Source organism: Chanos chanos, chromosome 8 (genome assembly GCF_902362185.1).
Source record: "Chanos chanos chromosome 8, fChaCha1.1, whole genome shotgun sequence".
In the NCBI taxonomy this organism is placed as follows: domain Eukaryota; kingdom Metazoa; phylum Chordata; class Actinopteri; order Gonorynchiformes; family Chanidae; genus Chanos; species Chanos chanos.
In genome coordinates, this window is record NC_044502.1 from 5,836,452 (window position 1) to 5,856,451 (window position 20,000).

Genomic DNA, 20,000 nt, shown 5'->3' on the forward strand with positions numbered 1-20,000 from the left:
ACTGAAAATGTTGTCATAGCTGTTCTCTTCAGTGGTAGAGAGGGGGAAAGTGGCTTGCTTGTACAGTGGCTGCCAGCCATGAAACAATTGCACAGAAGAAATGCAGTGCAGTGACGGGCCAGGGGTACGTTTGACAGCACCATTGTTTAAACCCAGCTACTCTTTAAACTACTACTAAAAAAGAAAAGACCTTGGATTTTCTGTTCTACTAAAGTTAGAAATGTTCAGATTTCGCAAGGCTGGGGAAGTAAGAGGGTCACAAATGCAACTTGACTGTTCTCATTCGGACGTTACGTATCTGTCCGCCCAGATTTTATCGGACATTAGCAGAAGTAATGACGACCCGATTAACGGTTGCTAATGGCGAATAATTACGGGGCCTGGACTGTTGGTAGCTGGTGTGACCAATTGCTGATTGTGGAACTGATAGACTTGCCTCAGTGTGCACCAATCATCAGGCATAGAATGGATTTATGATTTTCAAATGGATTGGTCAGTGACCTTGGAGTGGATTGATGGTTTTCTTGAGGTCATCTTGTAGTCTAACGGACTCTGGGATTTTTAGTCGTTTGTGCTTGCCCAAACTGCATCCCTGGACCAACAAAGACCCATAAATAACTTGAAGAGCTGTATCAGTGGAGTTAGATGTGGACATAGAGTGGAGTTGGAGTTAGATGTGGACATAGAGTGGGTTTGTGGGGTAGGGATGATTCCAAAGGTACCCTTTTCAACAGTCTTGCAGGGTGGTTGAGAATTGCGTGTGGAATTAGGCTGGTTCTTTTGGCCAAACATACACTTCACAACACTAAAAACCGTGACATCGGGAAAAGGCTCTCTCTCTCTCTCTCTCTCTCTCTCTCTCTCTCTCTCTCTCTATCTTTAAAAATCTGTATGTCTCTTAGTTGCCATGAATGAATGCTCAGACTTCCAACAGAAATCTACTCGATCCTACACTACAGGTGCTCAGATCACTCCTAACTGCATAACGTACACCAGCGTCTAACCTGCTCATAACATTGCTCAGGCTTGAGAGATGCTGACCAAAGCGTCTGACGCAGCAGAAAGGTACCGGCCCATCCCAGACCGATTCAGGAGACCGCAGAGGCTGTTTATCTCCGGGCATTTCGCCGGCTCACGTTTTTTTTTTTTTTGGCTGCCAGGACGCAGACTTTCCCCGCAAACCTGGGATTTCCTTATGGGAATCTTGGAAATTTGTGCGGAATCTGTAAAATCCTGGCCGTAATTGTTTGGAGATCCTTACGACTTAGGAATCTTTCCCGCGTCGCTCGGAATCCGACCAAGAACATGGTCGCCGGGTTCAGATATACTCCACGGCCTATTCCGTGATTATCAGGAGTCTTTAGAGGCCTTTGTTGTTGGGGCTTTGGCACAACAGATTGAAAGATTACCGGGTTTATCCGTCCACAAACAGAAATCAAGACTTGATCTCCGTCTGTCTCCGATTGTGCTCATCAGGAGAGTTAGTTTTTGTAATTTTTTTTTTTTTACGTCTCTCGCACGGACGAAACGCGGTGCCTCTCTCATCTAAGCGTGTCAGTGACAGAATTCTCTGGGACCCCCCCCCCCCCCCCCCCCACCCCTCCTTTCCTGAGGAGTGTTGACTTCCAGAATTATGGGATTTAACATTGTTCCTGCCGTTGGGCGACGTAAATCCGTTACACCCCTGCTAGATGTTTGGTGGAGAGCCACATTCAAACGTTTGGGGCCGCAGGAAATCCGTTAGTTCCACGTATCCTTGTTGGATTGGTACGGACACAGGGATTTGACCATACCGCTCTGTGTCTCTCTTTGTGGGATTAACAATTTCACAGCGTTTAGACTCAGAGGAGGGAATTTTGCGTTAGCCGCTAGCTTGTCACCAGCAAGTCTCTGCTCCGGTGGTGTTTGAGAATGTCACCAGTTAAAGTTAAAAGTGAACGAGCATAAAAGTTTTTGGTTTTTTTTTTCCTTTGCTTGTTTGTTCGTGAAATTTTAGCAGCCATTCAGCTTGTTGAACACACATTTGCTTGTGTGGTTGTTTTTATATTATGTATTTAATTTTTTTTTTTTTTTATGAAAAACATCATTACTCTTTTAAAGCCAGCTGAAAGTTCAGTTTGAACTTTTCTGGCTTAAGGTTTTTCCACCATGTTTACTGCATCTGCAGCAGTCTTTTTTCCATGCTGTTGACCTTTCCTGCCACATATTTAGACCAAAAAACTGGGCCCACTTAACACCAGCCTCATAAAGATCACAGCAGTATGTGTGTGTGTGCATGTGTGTGTGTGTGTGTGTGTGTGTTTGTGAGCAGAGAGCAAGTGTTGTGCCCTCAGACGGCAGCTGCATCAGCAAACCTCCTCTCAGAGTCTGTGGATGGCGGTAACACAGAGGGAGTTTTTACCACGACTCCAACACACACACACACACACATGGCTGCGCGCACACACACACACACACTTGCACAGTGGAGGAACAGAGAAGAGTAGAGAAGGAATATGAATAGGGGGAAATGGAGGGAAAAGGATATAGGCTAATGTAACATATTAGAGAGATTATCTTCTTAAAAAGTTATGTGACTAACTACAAAGAGGTTTGCGACGGCTTCTCTTCTGGCGCTAAATCAACAGATGGGAGTCTGTAGCTTTTTGGAAGGCAGTTGTTGATCTTTTTTTTGTTGTTGTTCTTGTTGTTGTTGTCGCTGTTCCTCTGTTTCTGAAGGAGCTCCAGTTTGAGCGTCTGACCAGGGAGCTGGAGGCAGAGAGGCAGATTGTGGCCAATCAGCTAGAGCGATGCAGACTGGGGGCGGAGTCACCTGGTGCGGCCAGCATAAGGTAAGGCCCATTTCACAGCCACCTGGAAACTACTTTACCCACGATCCTTAGCACAGCGCTCTCATGCTCAGCGGTATTTTTTCAGTTTATAAAAAATATTTTTTAAAAAAATGTCAATTCATAGATGATACGGAATGAAATGGATACAGTTGTGTGTTGAAAGTTTTTTTTTTTTTTGGTCCTTAAGAGGTTTTTATCTGCTGTCACTGGTTTGGCTTTCTGGAGATCTCTGCTGAAGTTAAATACTAATTTAAGACTTCTTTCATGTGTGGCAAATCAGGAAATGTGGCATTGCTGTCGGGCACAATCGGCGATCATAAGATGCGGCATGTTCTTTGAACTCCAGACTTTTGGTTTCGTACACGTTGGGTGCCCTGCCTAAGCAGTGAGGAAACGCTTGTCCCCGAGCGAGTCTAGAAAATTCTATTCCTGCAGAGTGAAAACCTGACCCAGCGGGGAAAAAAGAAAAGAGTTTAAAAGCTTCTCGGTACTTCCGTGCGCTTGATGGAATACAGTTTCTTTTTCTTATTTATTTATTTTAGCCTGCGATGAAATAGAAGAATTACACAACACACTTGCTTGATATATGTTTCCGCTATCTGGCAAATATATCTGTTATTGAGCTACAGTGATTTTTTTCTTTCCTTGGGTCTGTGAATGTTTGTGTGTGTGAGAGATAAAGAGAGAGACTGTGAGAGAGAGAGAGAGAGAGAGAGAGTGAGAGTTTAAAAGCTTCTTGGTACTTTAACGTGCATTAAACATTTAGAAGATTGTCAGGTTATTTTAACCGATGAAGACTTTTATCTTAGTTCATGATGAAGTAGAGGGGTTCTATCACTGTCCCAAATGAATCATGCTTCATTGGTGGTATTTGCTTTTCGGCTGTGTGTGTGCGCGTGTGTGTGTGTGTGTGCATGTATGTGAGCGTGTGTGTGTGTTTGTGAGTGTGTGTGTGTGTGTGTCTGTGTGCGTGCATGTGTGTGTGTGTGTGTGTGTGTGTGTGTGAGCCCACGCTCATTTTCAGCTGCTCTGTTGGATCATGTGACCAAACAGACTGAATACTGTTTGCTCAGGTGTGATTTTGGGATGTCCCTTTTTGAACCCAAGCCATGTTTATGTCCACTGTGCCCCTCTGACCTGTTCAAACATTCCCTTTGACCCCCCCCCCCCCGACCATCACCACCACCTCGTCCAGCTCAGCTGTTGCCAAGGTGACCTTTGGCCTCTGACATTTTGATAGCAGACTGCCCTCTAGTTTCCACGGTAATGAAAACATTGACAAGGAGCTTGTTCACTCAAACAGCCGTTTTACTGTGGATATACTATTCACTCAGAGCCTGCTCACTTGTAACAAGGTTACAAATCAAAGAATACGCCTAACTCTCAATTTCCTCTAGGCAAAAGCGGTCACCTAAATGTGTTGTAATCGGGGTCTGTAATCAGGACCGGCTCTGTTATTTTAGCTGAAGAAGTTCCAGTTCATGTGGCTCTAAACCACGCTGTCATTCATGTGGGCTACTGTGGTTATCTCTGATCACAGTTACTGTGGCGTGAATAGAGACTCTGTACACTGGAGCTTTGGTTCAGTTAACAGCTAGTATAACTTTAATAGAGCATAAATAACAGGTAAATAAAAGATAGACTATCAGCTGATTATAAAAATGTTTTTCCTCTAAAGAGGCAGTGTCAACAGACCAGTGCCTCAGTATACCTCACTACAGCCCTAGATCTGTTAAACCTGGTTATGGCCTATCATCTAGCACTTCACGGATGGGACGCCCCGTCGCTAAACACCGTGGGCCATGACCGGTTGTTAAGAAGGTGCTTCGCCGTTGGACTGAATGACGGATAACGTTTAATCCATCTCTTTTCTCCACCCTTTCTTTCATGTTCTTTCTTTCTCTCTCTCTCTCTCTCTCTCTCTCTCAGCTCCTCTGAAAAGTCTCTCCTCTGGAGATCTGCAGGTACGTTTTTTTTTTCACTGCACAGTTTTTTTTTTTATTATTTTGTGGTTTCATACTTATTATTGGTTACTGAAGTAAAATGAATCAACTATCTTGAAACAGACTGCTTCGCACATAGCTCACGTTATCAAGCTTTTCTGATTTGAGACAAGGAGGGTTTTTTTTTTAATATAAATAGACAGATATTTCAAGTGATTTCTTTACATACTTCCATGTATATAAAACATACGTGACTTAAATGACCTGATTAGGCACTAATGAGACGTGAGATGGTTGACGTGATTCTGGAATGTTCTGGAGATGTAGCACTGTGTGGTCTGATGCACGATGACAGAGCTGCATCTGTTGAAAACCGTCTAACCTCTTCACAACCCTTTTGTGACCCAGACTCCTCCACTCCGGGGACCTCCAAGGCCCACGTGATGGACAGTAGTCCCTCGCCCACGTTTGGGGTCAGAGGGCAACAGGAGCAGGGGTCACTCTACTCTCCCGAACTGGAACAGGCCTCTCTGCATGAAAGTGAGGGTCCGTTTGTGCCCACTCGAAAACACCCTCTGTCACATAGTTTTAGCTCTTAATGATGATGGTAACAGCAATACGCAGAAATTCATATATTGTATTAATATAAATAATTCTTTGTGCTGATTAATTACACATATACGTGACACGTTTCTTTATTTCTACTGTTTATTCGTTTATAATTTCTTGCCTTATTTTCCGACGTATGTTTTTTTTTTTTATGCAACCGCTGGGGAGCTCAGCTTGTTAGCTTGCTAGTGTCATGTTCTAACCAGTGTTGGGCCGAGCAGACTTAAAACAGAAGACGCACGCCGGGGCGAATGTTATCGCCGACGTTGTCCTTATCGTTGTCTTCCTTCGTTTTACTCTTCTTTTCCTCCTGCTTTGTCTTTTCTTCCTCCTCCTCTCCCTCTGTCTCTCCCCCTCTCCCTCAGGGTCTGCAGCCAACTCACGCAGCTCCACCCAGATGAACTCGTACTCCGACAGCGGTTACCAGGAAGTCGGCGGTTACTATAGCAACGTGGCGACGGGCCGGTCCGAGGGCAGGTCCCAGTCGACCAGCTCTGCTCCTTGCGGCAGCCCCACTGTAGGCTCCAGGGCCGAAGGGCAAACCTCATCACAGGTCTGCGCAGACGCACACACACACATACAAACCTCATCACAGGTCTGCGCACACGCACGCGCACATACAAACCTCATCACAGGTCTGCGCAGACGCACACACACACATACAAACCTCATCACAGGTCTGCGCACACGCACACATACATACAAACCTCATCACAGGTCTGCGCAGACGCACGTGCACATACATATATACTATATATATATATATACTGTATATACACATATATGCATATAGACACACACACACACACAGACACATACATACATATATACTATACATACATATATGCATATAGACACACACACGCACACACAGACACATACATACATATATACTATACATACATACATACACACACACACACACACACACACATATATATAAATATATATATATATACACACACACACACACACACACACACACATATATACATATATATATATACTGTATATACTGTATATATATATATATGCATATAGACACAGACACACACACACACACAGATAAATGCACATGGAGTATATGTCTAAATGTGCTTCTGGACTTCAGTGAAAGAAGTAAAACCAGGAACTTTTTCCCTAAGATTTTAGTTGCCGCTTGAGTGACAGATTGCACATTTAGTATGTGTGTTGATGTGTGTTTGTTTGTGCTCATGTGTTCAGGCGACAGGGGGAGGTCGTGCGATGCGGCGCGTGAGCTCCGTACCTTCCCGCGCCCAGTCTCCGCTCTTCGCCTCCTCGGGTTCGCCCGGTCGCATGCCCCTGCGTTCCTCCCTGGGAAGCCCCTTTTCCTCGCCCATCGTCTCCGAGCCCAAGCCTCTTCCCAGCGTCTTCCCCGGTACCACCCTGCCCCCCGCCTCCAGCCACACCCCGGACCCTTACTCCGCCCGCGGCTGCGAGGAGACCGGGTCGGGGTCGGACTCGTCGCCGACGCTCCGGTCCGGGATGACGGCTCAGCCGCAGCACTACGGCACCCACGGCGGGCACGACACGCAGGGATACGGGACGCGCTCGTTCGGGACGCGGGCCTACGATGTCTTTGAGAGGATGGTCCTCTCACGACCGGACAGTCTCACAGGTGGATTTAAATACCACACACACACCCGCACACACACACACACACACACTCTCAAATAAATCCACACAGACGCTGTGTCTAAGCACAGCTGGTAGGTTGTAGTACAAGCAGTTGCTTATGGGCGATATTGTGTATATTAGTTGTAGCGATATCTGTTAGACTTTACACTTTGTTTATGAATCTTTCAGGGGGAGCAGTAAATGAGCTGTTATAAGCACACGCTGTAATTCGGCGCAGTTTGTGATCTGACTTTGTGTGTTTTTGTATGTGGGGTTTCCATTTTCAAATGGACCTTCCAGACAAAATGGCCAAGTGTAACAGAGACGGTCTGTCTGTTATCTATCAAACACAGTCAAGCACTTCAAATGAAAGACTTGCCACTTAACTAGTAGTAACTGAGATGCTCTGGAGACGCTATGTTGTTGTGGATAGAACCAGAATTATCACATATATTACAAATTCAAAAGCAATGCGAAAAACTAAACTGTAAATTGGCATTCTGACATTTGGGACGGAACCGGGGAATGTAAGTGAGTTGTGCTCCTGTGCGTCGACGCGGAACACTGACGTTCCGTTCGTCGCGTTCGACCCACGGCAGCGTCCTCACACCTTCACGACCCTTGTTCCTGCCGCTTTCCGTTTAATACCGATATATCGACCGCAAAGCGATGAAGGTCTTTGAGACGGGATAAATGAAAACGAAACTGTAACACAGTGTCGTTGCTCATTTATCGAAATGCGAATTACAGAATTAATGACTAACGCAAACCGAATCTGCTGGCGAAGGTTCGGTTTTGGCTGGAAACGCTCTCCGGGGGGGGCCAGCTGAAAAATGGAAACCCTGGTGAATGTGCATGTACTGTATTTTCATGGCAGTGTTTTTTTTTTTTTTTGTCTCTCTGGCTGTGTGTGATAGACGCAGTCTGAGATAATGGCAGTCATGACACACTCTTCCAAATCTGACCTTTTATTCATTTATAAACAGTTTCTGCCCAAGGCTCTCTGACAACGCTGTCACTTTTGTTCTGTCACTAAAGAATATTTTTAGCTTTTTCTTTCTCTCTCTCTCTCTCTCTCTCTTTCTCTTTCTCTTTCTGTGTGTGTGTGTGAGTGTGTGTGTGTGTGTGTGTTTGTCTTTGTATGTATGTAAAGTAACAGATGCTGTGATACGCTGATCCAAAAGATTGGGCTGTGTAGCTTCAAGTGCTTTGCCAGAATCCCCACTGTATCTCCAACAAACAGTGAAACAGCATAGGCATTGATCTGTGTCTTTCTGTGTGTGTGTGTGTGTGTGTGTGTGTTTGTGTGTGTGTGTGTGTGTTTGTGTGTGTGTGTGTGTGTGTGTGTGTATGTACGTGTGTATGTGCGTGTGTGTGTGTGTCTGTGTGTATGTGTGTGTGTGTGTGTGTGCGTGCGCGTGCGCGTGTGTGTGTGTGTATGATTTTGTGTGTGTGTGCACATGGCTGTTCCAAGGGGGATTAGGCCTGTCGTAAACTCAGAGGATCTGACAGACACTCCCTGGTTCAGACTCGCTGCCCTACAAAGTCCTCACTGGATTAAAAACTTGTTCATTTGTGCCAAGCTGAGGCTTTAAAGAGAATGTGCCTGCCTCCCCTCTTGAGCCTCCTCATTTCCAATGCTTAAGACCTAGCCACAGATTTGGAATAGATTTAGATTAATGTAGATATATATAGATTGAGATTCTACATTATATCCCTGTCTTACTATAAGTAACACGAATGTTACAATAACCAGATCTCTCATTTGCTCTCTCTTTCTCTCTCGCTCTCTGTGTTTATAAACCGTTTCAGTAATGCTGTGCTGGGCACATGTATTGCTTTATTGGTGGAGGCAGCCCATAAAACATGTGTCTGAGAGTAGGAACTTCAGTGTTTGAACCTCTTGTTCTGTGTTGTAATTACTTCACCCTTATGGCATCTGCAAACACACACACACACAGAAAATACCACACACAAAATCACACACACATACACACACACACACACACACACAAATATAAATATAGATATAGCTAGCAACTTTCTTAATGAGTATTACATGGTAATGAGTATTATGTGATAATGTGTTTGTTTATGAGATACTGAGTCTATGTATGAGGTTATTGCTGGTTGTGTTATGGTACTTTGTGGATTAGTTGATGGGAGACAATTACACGTTCAAACTTGCTTTTGCCAGGTTTCAAACCCTCTATCCCACTACTCACTAGACCTAAAGAAGCAGTACCCTGCAAGGTGGGACATTAATTGTTGTTTGAACTTTCGCACTTTTTTTTGGATGAACCTGCTGGAAGACACAAGACTCCAGCTTGTTCAGATTAGAGACCGACAACCTTTCCGTTGCTCTATCCCAAAACATTCCGAGACGGTTGCCAAGACTCCGTCGCCGGGGCGAGCAAATCGGTCTTGCTCCCGTGTTTTAACGATCTGCCCTGACATGACACACCCTTATTCAGACCGCTTTCCTCGTCTTCCTGCCCTATCACGGTTTTTAATTAGCCGCGCGGGTGGAAACGCGGCCGTATGGACGATGCGGCGGCAGGGCTGCTACCGTATTGGTTTCACCCGCATTGACTTCCCCTCAGATGTGTGGTCGCAAAAGGAAATCAATGAAGAGAAAGGAAGTAATTGTCACTGAATCGGGAGGGACAGAATTTGCTTAGGTGGTTAAAGGATGCTAGGGATGCGCCACATGTCATGCTGCTAAGCTGAATAACGCTACCTTAGCTAGCAAGAGCATAAGCCAAGTATTGGTTGAAGCAAAAGCCTTATGTATCTGGTATGCCCTTCCTAAGAAAACTGTATTCAGTGGATTCAGCAGCTGATCCTCTGCCCTCTTTGAACCCAGGTCTCCAGAGCTCGTACAGCCAGCATAGCCAGTTAGGACAAGACGTCAGGTCGAACCTTTCTCCCGAACACCACATCACGCCCATCTACGAGGACAGAACCTTCCAGAACCCTGTGTACCAAAGCCCCACCCATGGCTCCCAAAGCGCCCTCTACAGGACTAATGCAGGTAAAGCACGTCTTCATCTCATTGGAGAAGATGCTGGGTTTCTTTTTTTGGGGGGTTTTTTTGGGGTTTTTTTTTTCGGTTGCCTACGTGAGAGCGAGAGAGAAAGAATCATATACCGTTGAACCCGAATGCTTGTATTTCTTCTGTCTGTTCACCAGCCTTGTTCTTGACCTCAGTTTCATGCCGATCAACTTACTAAATGTTGGATATGTACGGCTGGTCCTTTAGATTACTCGAGCCACGGAACGCGTATACCAAATGTCTGATGGATTACCGTCCTCTCTCTTTCTCTCTGTTTGCTCTTTCTCTCTCTCTCTCTTTCTCTCTCTCTCTCTCTCTCTCTCTCTCTCTGCAGGGTTAGGGACTCTACCGAGGACCGCCAGTCAGTACAGCACCCTGACGTACCAAAGAGCCCCCTACTCACTGAACGCTATGTCAATGCACGCCGACTCTTACCACGCAACCCTTTACCATCCCTCCGAGTCCAAATACTCAAGGCACGGCGTCGCCGTCGACAACAGGGTCATGCGATCCCCCTCCATAGACAGCATTCACAAAGACCCCAGGTACGTGGGACGCTCCAGTGTGGCCAGTGAGGACATGTGATCAGATTTAGCCCTGCTGCTACTCTTGACTCTCTTCTACACAGTTCAGTGGAGCGTGGATGGAAAATGCAATAGATCCTTTTGCTGTTCTCACTTGACTTATAGTTCTTATTATGACTTATAGTTCTTATTATGACGTATAGTTCTTATTGTGCAGTTTGCTGACTCAGCAGGTTGTTGTTGTTGTTGTTGTTGTAGTTGTTGTTGTTGTTGTTGTTGTTGTCGTTTTCCTTTCAGCGTTGGTTTTAGTGAAGACTGACAGCGTCTGCATTAAAGATTTAAATGTTAAAAGTTTGATACAGCTGTTAGCTTTGAGGTTCAGTTTCTTGAGGACATGTTCACAAATCTGTAAAACAACAAGGTAAAAAAAGACATGACCACAGTAAGGTGTTACTCATGGAGTTAAATATCTGCGTTGTTTGTGTATTGTTTTTGTGTGTGTGTGTGTGTTTGTATCTGTGTATATATGTGTGTGTGTGTGCGTGTGTCTGTATATATATGTGTGTGTGTGTGTGCGTGCGCGCATGTCTGTGTATATACGTGTGTGTGTGTGTGTGTGTGTGTGTGTATGTAGGGAGTTTGCCTGGCGGGATCCTGAGCTTCCGGAGGTTATCCACATGCTGCAGCATCACTTCCCCTCTGTACAGGCCAATGCTGCAGCCTACATACAGCACCTCTGCTATGGAGACAACCGCATCAAGACAGAGGTACCACACACACACACACACACACATGCATGCACGCACACACACACACATACACGCACACACAGGCACACACACGCACACACACACATGCACGCACACACACACACACACACAGACACACACACATTCATGCACACACAGGCACACACACACCCACACGCACGCAGACGCACACACACACACGCGCGCACGCACGCGCGCGCGCACACACACACACATGCTCGTTTGTCTTTATATTCTAGTGGACAGCTTCCATTACGTTTTGTTTTTGATTTAAGTTAAGATCAATAACCTAATCTTTACCATAATCAAATTGTTTTTGGACACTTCTTCTTAGCTACGTCAGTGTTCGCCTTACCCGTCTCCTTCAGTATGGAAAACGTTTACACTCTTAGTGAAGTTGGTGCTCGTTTGGGTTCGCTATGTGTTTGACTTTCAGACTGAAGAAAAACTCGTAACTGGATTTATTCTTTTAAAGCAGTAGACCTGACCTGACCGCCTCCTGTTGACCTTGCTCAGGTATGTCGGCTGGGAGGGATCCGACACCTGGTGGATCTGTTGGACCATAAAGTTCTGGAAGTGCAGCGGAATGCCTGCGGTGCTCTCCGGAATCTGGTCTTTGGCAAGGCCACCGATGACAACAAGGTGTCTGTACGGAATTCCGGTGGAATACCAGCTCTGCTCCGACTGCTTAGGAAGACCACGGACACAGAAGTGAGGGAGCTGGTAACCGGTGCGTCCTATATTTGTGTGTGTGTGTGTATGTGTGTGTGTGTGTTTGTGTGTGTTTTTGTGTTGGAGCAGAGTGTGTGTTTCTTCTCCCTATTTGGATATATACCTATATATTAGGACTGTCATATTTTATGGAATTATCAAGTACTCTTTTTTTTTTGAAGATATAGATAGTCAAATATAAATTTGTATATTCCATACTGGTGAACATTTACAGGCCTAACAGTGTTTTAAAAATTGAAAGGGCATGGTGGAGCTTTTTTAGTTTTCCGATATGTTTAGAAACCTAAACCCACTCTCTGACCGTAATGAAATCAAACTGTTGTGTTGAACAGATAAGGACTGTTATGAAATTCATAAATTATGTGTAGCTAATTGTCAGAAACTAGACAACAAACGTTCATGTGCGTGTTAATGTGCAGGGGTTTTTTTTTAGTACTTGGATTGTTATTCTAATTATTATTTTAATGGCACCCATGTTTCTGTTGCATTTTGAGAATATCCGGTGTGGTGGGTTGTTATTTCAGGCTGACTCGCTTTAATTAATCTGCCTCATTACAATGTTAAATGGTATTTGTTTTGTTAGGGCCATATTTGTTGTTTATTCCAATTAATCTTATTTACGTTACACTGGGATGGTTACGCCGTTCTCCTGGACTTCTTGCAAAACAAAACAAACAAACAAACAAAAAAAAACTAGTCATAAGTAAACAAACAAACAAACAAATAAACAGCACGAGACTTTGAGCATCCCCATGTAACATGGGGGTGTACATTTTGCCATTACATTGGAAAGCAGTGTTTTGGGATGAAGGAGAGAACTGGTTCTGTTGATGTGAATGTTCTGAATGTGAATATTAACTAGATGTTGGCTAATGTCACAGCCCAAGAGTACGCCCGACGAACAAAAGGTGTAAACATTTCTCGCCTCCCTCTCCTCTTCCTCTAATTTCTTCTCTCTTTTTTTTTTCATTTCGTTCCTTCTCTCCCTCATTCTCAACTCTTTGTTTCTTGACTTAATGTAATTATAGCTGGATGAGTTAGCACCCTCTCCGATTGCTTGGTCCAATATACCCGGCAGGCTAATGAAAAGAAATGTCTATCTGATTCCCTCCCCTCCAGTGAAAGATAAAGAGACAGAGAGAGAGAGAGAGAGCTCTTTGCTCACACACACACACACACACGCACACACACACACACACACACACTCACACACACACACACACACAGAGACAGACACACACACACAAACACAATATTTGAACATGACTCATACAGTACAGGCGGATAAACAGAATGGAGTGGGATATCAGACCTAAGCACACCATCTGTTCGCTGCCTCTCTTCTCCTCTGCCTCCTCCTGTTCCTCCTCCTCCTCCTCCTCCTCCTCCTCCTCCACCTCTTCCTTCTATTCTTTGTCTGTAATGTTCTTGTATGTCGTGTGGCCATGTTGCTTCTGCCTGAACTTTACACGGTTTACATAGAAGCCTGCAGCTTCTTCCCTCACAGAAAATAAGAATGAACTAAGTCGCTGAGACACAGGCAAAATGCAGTACTGCAACCACAACAAAATGTCACTGACAGTTGTTCGTCAAGCAAACAAACAAAAACAAACCTAATTTAGTTTCAGAACAAGCTGCTACACCGTCATTGATTCTCTTGTTCAATTACGACATATCCCTCCAGCCAAAATAAAAAGCTATAGAGATGTCTTGTCTTACAAGCTTCATCCGTATTCCATCCAAGAGAAAGCTCTATAAAGGGACCACGAACAATTCTGTGTGGCAGCGTTTTGAGTAGTGATGAAATGGTCCCTTAAGAGACTGCTAGGCAGTTTGCCACGATATGCAGGCTTTTGTTCAGACAGTGCCGAAAACACAGCTAATTCGGCTAATTAAAGTTCTAACGAGCCAAACACGATATTTTTGGGTTTAACAAACTCCTTCGGATTTCGAGGCCTGTCGCTGATGGACTTTTCACTCAAAATGTTTGGAATTTGTCCATTTTGGATGATCAAGAGTTTAAATATAGTATTCCACCACACACTTTAGCTATAAATATTACAGATGGCGGGAAAGAACGAAAGAGAGAGAGAGAGAGAGAGAGAGAGAGAGAGGGAGGAGGAAAGCAGGAATCTATGTAAATTAGGGAAATCTGAGCCTACCCAGATTTTAGGTGATGCCCGTTCACAAACGACCTCATGTAAAGAATAGATAAAGAGGCAGCGGGACAGGTTGTTACAGGTTTATTCAAATTGACCCAGGCACCAAATATACAGGTTTGGTCCCTTTCCTTGTTTGAGTATTTGGAAGCTAGTTTTGTGTGTGATAAGACCAAAGGTTGTTTGGCCTTGGCACCGGTGTTGTGTGCCAGTCAGAGATGTAGGAGACCCATTAGCACCATGGTGGGGGGGGGGGGGGGGGGGGGGCACACGGTCTTGGTCTGCTACACATGACATGTAGCTTAACTGCAAGGACTGGATGGTGGAGGTGCTCATCCACATCCATGCTAATCAGTCAGTGGACAATGAATGATGAGATTGGACATCTCTCAGGTATATATAGTCCATAACAAGAATCTGTTCACCGGTATACAAAAGGCCTTTGTGACGTCATCGGTGTCTTGTGAGTGCTAAGGCAACTCTTAGATGGGTTTTTTTGTTCGGTTTTTTTTTTGGGGGGGGGGGGCGTTGAAAGCTCTGAAGTCCCTCTGGGAATCATTTCCCTTGACTTGCTCTCAAGAGGTGTTTGATAAGCCCCAAAAGAAGAGTTTTAAGACTTCTGGAGGAATAAGACTGTGCGCCAGTCACTCAGCTGATAGGCCTTTTTTTATCTCCTGGGATGATACTGCTGGCTTGGTTGTCAGGGAAAGATCTATGCTAGTTCTCGCAAATTCCGTTGGTTGGTCAACTCCAGAATTTCCGCAGCTCCTGCTCCCTTAGGTACCTCAAATCTCGGCTTGCGGTCATGTCGGGACCAGAGTCGGGTTTAGTCCGTCAGCAGGTCCGGTTGAGGATCAATAAGACACGAGAATCCCGGCCCTGTGCAGCGGCCAGAACCGTGAGGCTCAGGAGGATCTGGTCGATCGTCAACACGACTCAATGCAGGCAGTTGCTGACTGATAGACAGTCAGGTCAGTAGCAGTGGGTGTCTGCTGCTCTCTGCTCTGCAGTGGATTCCAGTCGTTGTTTCCAGTAGTTGTTTGGGGTAATTGCTAATTGTGGTGTTCTTGTCATCGCACAGGACCGGATGGGCCAGTGGCTGTGTTAGTGGATGTAATTTTCTATCCTGAGAAGTCAGCAGTCGTAACTTCTCAGGATTGTCTTGGGGGACACTGTGAATACGTCATGGCAGGTGAACCTGTCTGGCAACGAGAAGCAGATGCTTAAGCTAGCTGCTCACGTTCTAGCCCTTGAGTGTGCCGGTGGTATGACCCAGCTACAGAATGAGTCACGACGGGGGACGATCTTTGGCTTGGCCGCTGTTTGAGGTCGGGAGACACAGGAACCGCCTGTGAAGCGGCGCTTGTTAGTTTGATTGTGCCAAGAAGCAGTGACTGGCTGTCATATTCGGATTTTCCACACCCACCAGGACAGCTGACCAATGAGGGCCAGTGGAACAGGAGTTACATCATTTGTTGCTTATAGGTTGCATCCCTGTGTCATCTTGAGGGCCATGGATACCAGTCTTTGCTAAGGTCCCAAATACAGGGACTGGCTTATTGACCATAGACACAGAATCAATATGTCTGCTAAATGCCCCTGCCGGACTTTTCGGGCTACCGCTCTGACCCCCACGCACTTTTCCCAGGGTGCCTTAAGGAAACGGAAGCTGGACGGTCACCTGATTGTCTCGAAGGTGTGGCGAGATCTTCCAGCTGTTCTCTCTGGCGTGACCACATCTCTGTTATCTCCCATGTGCCCACAGTGGGTGTGGCTTGTCTGCCTCGGGGAGACCAGTAGTCAAATCAGATGGGCCCGAATCAATTTTACTATGGTGAAGCTCATGCACCGCAGAGCTCCAGTTAGTAAGCCGAGTGGACGCAGTGTTCCCAAAACAGTCCAGGTTGGTTTGTGGATTTGGTTAGGTTGGAATAACCTCAAGTTCGATCCATGATCCTCTCTGGAATCGAGATCATTGCTAAACATCAACAGTGATCCCCACTCAGGAATATCCTTATGGAGGTGGCTGGGATATAACTCAGTAGATCCTCAGTGAGAGGTTTTTTTTTTTTTTTTAGAGTGGAATTGAATACTCAGTAGGTTCGTGAGAAACCCTAAAATGCATTTAGATGTTTCTGATGAGTGTCGGAAGATCACATGTCTGTGCATATGATTTCTGGTATCAGTCTGGTATGGTGTGGTATCACAGATAGCCATTAATATAATGCAATCAACACACTCAGTGCCGGCCAGGCTGCTAATAAATACATTAGCGTGTAGATTATGTGCATCTTTTCACTCCCCTTATTTGTTTTGAAACAACAGCTTGAGGTGCACATGCTACAAACACTGGTTAAACAGAAACCGTAAGCGGGACACATACAGTGAGAAATGGAATCTGAAGTCCAAGGCCGGAACGGTTCAGGGAAGTTACAAACAGAACCGAGCGTAACCCCCGGGGCCAGTTACTATTGACTTGCTAGATTCCTAACATTCATGCCATCTAAATCTAAATAAATGGCATGCAGGAACAACACTTCCTCATGAAATGCTTCCCTCTTGTCAAACCCTCCCCCCCGAAACTGAACCTACATCTCTCAGGGTTCCACACTGACTTCGGAGAGATCTCTGAAAGTCCACAACATTGTCACTGAGGTTGACAAAACGTGTCCTGGATACAATTTTTTTTTTTCAAAAAAGGAATAGAGGGAATATGGGAAATTGGGCCTTGTATGTGTCTGATCATTGGTTACAGTGTTGGGAATTCAGAGGAGAAACATTTTCCTGAAGTTAGAGAAGTCTGTACATTTATTCTGCCTCTTGCTTGTATAGCCTGACAGTAACTCATCTTTTCGCCTTTCTCCAATATTTATTTATACATACATGTGGGCAGGGAACTGTTTTAACCGCAAAGGGTGAATGAAGTGATTCTTACAGTTTTTAGCCAGAATGAAAAGAGCATTCAGCCGTGTAAAATTGAAAAGACACATGCAGGCACACACATCACACAAATACACACACGCACACACACACACACACGCACACACACACACACACGCACACACACACGCGCGCGCAATCTCTCTCTCTCTCTCTCTGTCTTTCTCCCTCTCTCTCTCACACACTCTCTCAACGTCTTCGCCCGGCAAGTCTTTTTTTCTTTTCTTTTTTTTTTTTTTTTCTCTTTTCAGCTTTTGGAGGCGTGTGAGACACCAGTCTGTTCACTGTCACTTTCGTAAAGCGAAACTGTCAGCAGAAAGTGTTTGTGTGTTTACGTGTGTCGCTGACCAAGTTCAGTCGGTCACTGCCGACGTCCCTTTGGCTAACTGTGTTGTCACTCACACCAGGGTCTGATGCACAGATCGTTCAGAGCTGTTTAAAAAAAAAGAAAAAAAAAGAAGAAAACATCTGTCTTACCCCCACCCCCACCCCCACCCCATCCATGAGCTTTCTCCTGTCGGTTCCCTCCACAATTTGACATTAACTTGTCAAAAATTCCACCATAATTATGTTTTAACGACCAAACAGCAACCGCACGAGGAAAAGCTGGATGCACGGATTCTCATCTACTCTTCAAAAATCAAACTTGAATCTCACTCGAGTAGTCATGTCGTCATGTTACGCATTTCATTTGAAGTTACTTTCGAACTATATCATGAAAACGTTTGAATTGACATCTCAGATTCCGAGCTGCAGTTCGATTCTTTTCGCGCTTCGGTATGTGAAAACGTGCCGCTTCTAGATCCTTGAACAACTTTTGAAGAAAGAAATTTGTGTGGTGTGAGAAAACATAACTGAGCAGTGAGTTTAAGGCGCTTTGTGTGAACGCATGGTGCGCTCAGTAGCTCTCTCAGCGTGTGGGGCCTGTATGATGTCAGAGGACCTCGGCGGCGTTTGTGGGCGACTGTTGAAGCTGACAACATTTTGAGTGACAGCGCCTGTCTCAGTGTTGACTAATCCATCACGCAGCAGCTGCCGCTGAAATTGTTGTTCACTCAAACATTAGCATTACTCAGCAAAACAGAGGAACACAGTTGAATCATTTGATTACACATAGGCTACTCACTGCCAGCTCTCTTTGCTCCTGTCTCTCTCTCTCTCTCTCTCTCTCTCTCTCTCTCTCTCTCCCTTTCTCCCTTTTTCTCTCTCAGCTGCTCATTGTTAGCCATTTTTTTAACTCTTTTTTTTTTTTTTTAAATTGACCAAATAACTAAATGTGTTGATTATATTTGTAGGTGGTCGAGTGTCTAGTCTTAGATGTATTTGTCCAGTGTGTAGCTATGGCTGACTGTGTTTGCTTTTAATTTGGCAGTTGATAATATATTTATGTTTCACTGTGTGTGTGTGTGTGTCTGTGTGCACGTGCCTGCTGTGTGCGTGTGTGTATGTGTGTGTGTCCATGTGTCTGTGTGTGTGTGTATGTAGGTCACGTCACAGGAGTAGGGCTTGAAATAGCCCTGTAGCTGTGTGGACCAACAAAAGAAAACATTCTTGCAACATTTCTTTAACATTCTCGCCCCTCAGAATTTTCACTCACGTGTTTGTTTTTTTTTTATCTATGTAATCATATCCATTAATTCCCTGTTTTATGTCGCAAACCTCCCGGTAACAATGTCGTCACAACGTTGCCAAGACGTTTGTGAATGTTCCTCTGAAGTCTTTTTATCTCTCATGTCTGCCCCCGGCAGGTGTGTTGTGGAACCTCTCCTCGTGCGACGCTGTGAAAATGACCATCGTGAGGGACGCCTTGAGTCCTCTCACCAACACGGTGATCATCCCTCACTCAGGGTGGGGCGGTGCCCCCCAGCGAGAGGACCACAAACTCAAACTGCACTCCTCCCTGGTCCTGCGCAACACCTCCGGATGCCTCAGGTGCTCAAACTGCTCTATCATAATCCATATAATTTTATTAATATACATTTTTAGTTCTGCAATGGACTTGTGACCTGTCCAGGGTGTCCGCCCCCCCCCCCCCATGACCCTTATTAAGATAAATGGCTTAGAAAATGAATGAATGGATATTTTTATCATGGGTAGAACTTGTGTAGGCACTGTGTTTAATTTATTTTTTGAGTGAGCGTGAGGTCGGAGAGATTAACATTGCGTGTTTGCGCGCTTACGCCCTCGACAGGAACCTGAGCTCTGCCGGAGAGGAGGCGAGGAGACAGATGCGTTGCTGTGAGGGTCTAATCGACTCCCTGCTCTACATTATCAAGACTTGTGTTAACACCTCCGACTATGACAGCAAGGTGTGTCTGTGTGTGTGTGTCCGTGTGTGTGTGTGTGTGTCCGTGTGTGTGTCCGTGTGTGTGTCCGTGTGTGTGTGCCCGTGTCCGTGTGTGTGTGTGTGTTTTAAGGATGTGTATCTGTCATTTTAAGACATGATCCACGGTCCGACGCACGAGAGGTAGGTTTTAAGCAGTCAGCTGTTTGACAGGATCTGATTTAACCCTGTTTTGTTACGGTGTGATACGATGAAATGCAGCGCGGTCCGTTAAATAGTTAATTTTCACACGATGAGACCGAAATGACGGTCGCACGGCTGACATCCGAACCGGTCCGTACATCCCATACACACCCATTTAAGCCCGTGATCCACACATCAGATTCAACACGTCTGTTTTGTTTGTTTTAAACCTGTGGGCATGTAAAGCCCTTTGAGACTGTAAATAGTTATGTGAATTTGAAAAAAAAAAATGTGAACTTGAACTTGAACTTAAAACCAAACCCGTGTTTGAG

The 20,000-nt window shown here is 45.1% G+C and overlaps 1 protein-coding gene across 1 annotated transcript in view; it reads left to right on the plus strand.

The window, feature by feature from the left end:
- The window catches only part of pkp4 (plakophilin 4), a 27,569-nt gene that overhangs the window by 2,291 nt on the left and 5,278 nt on the right, over nt 1-20,000 (plus strand). The window contains exons 2-12 of the mRNA XM_030781817.1: nt 2,719-2,831; nt 4,761-4,795; nt 5,183-5,320; nt 5,749-5,936; nt 6,608-7,022; nt 9,888-10,055; nt 10,411-10,621; nt 11,235-11,367; nt 11,887-12,100; nt 18,950-19,133; nt 19,393-19,510. Coding sequence (XP_030637677.1) covers nt 2,719-2,831; nt 4,761-4,795; nt 5,183-5,320; nt 5,749-5,936; nt 6,608-7,022; nt 9,888-10,055; nt 10,411-10,621; nt 11,235-11,367; nt 11,887-12,100; nt 18,950-19,133; nt 19,393-19,510 — 1,917 coding nt within the window. The remainder of the gene's footprint in view (nt 1-2,718; nt 2,832-4,760; nt 4,796-5,182; nt 5,321-5,748; nt 5,937-6,607; nt 7,023-9,887; nt 10,056-10,410; nt 10,622-11,234; nt 11,368-11,886; nt 12,101-18,949; nt 19,134-19,392; nt 19,511-20,000) is intronic.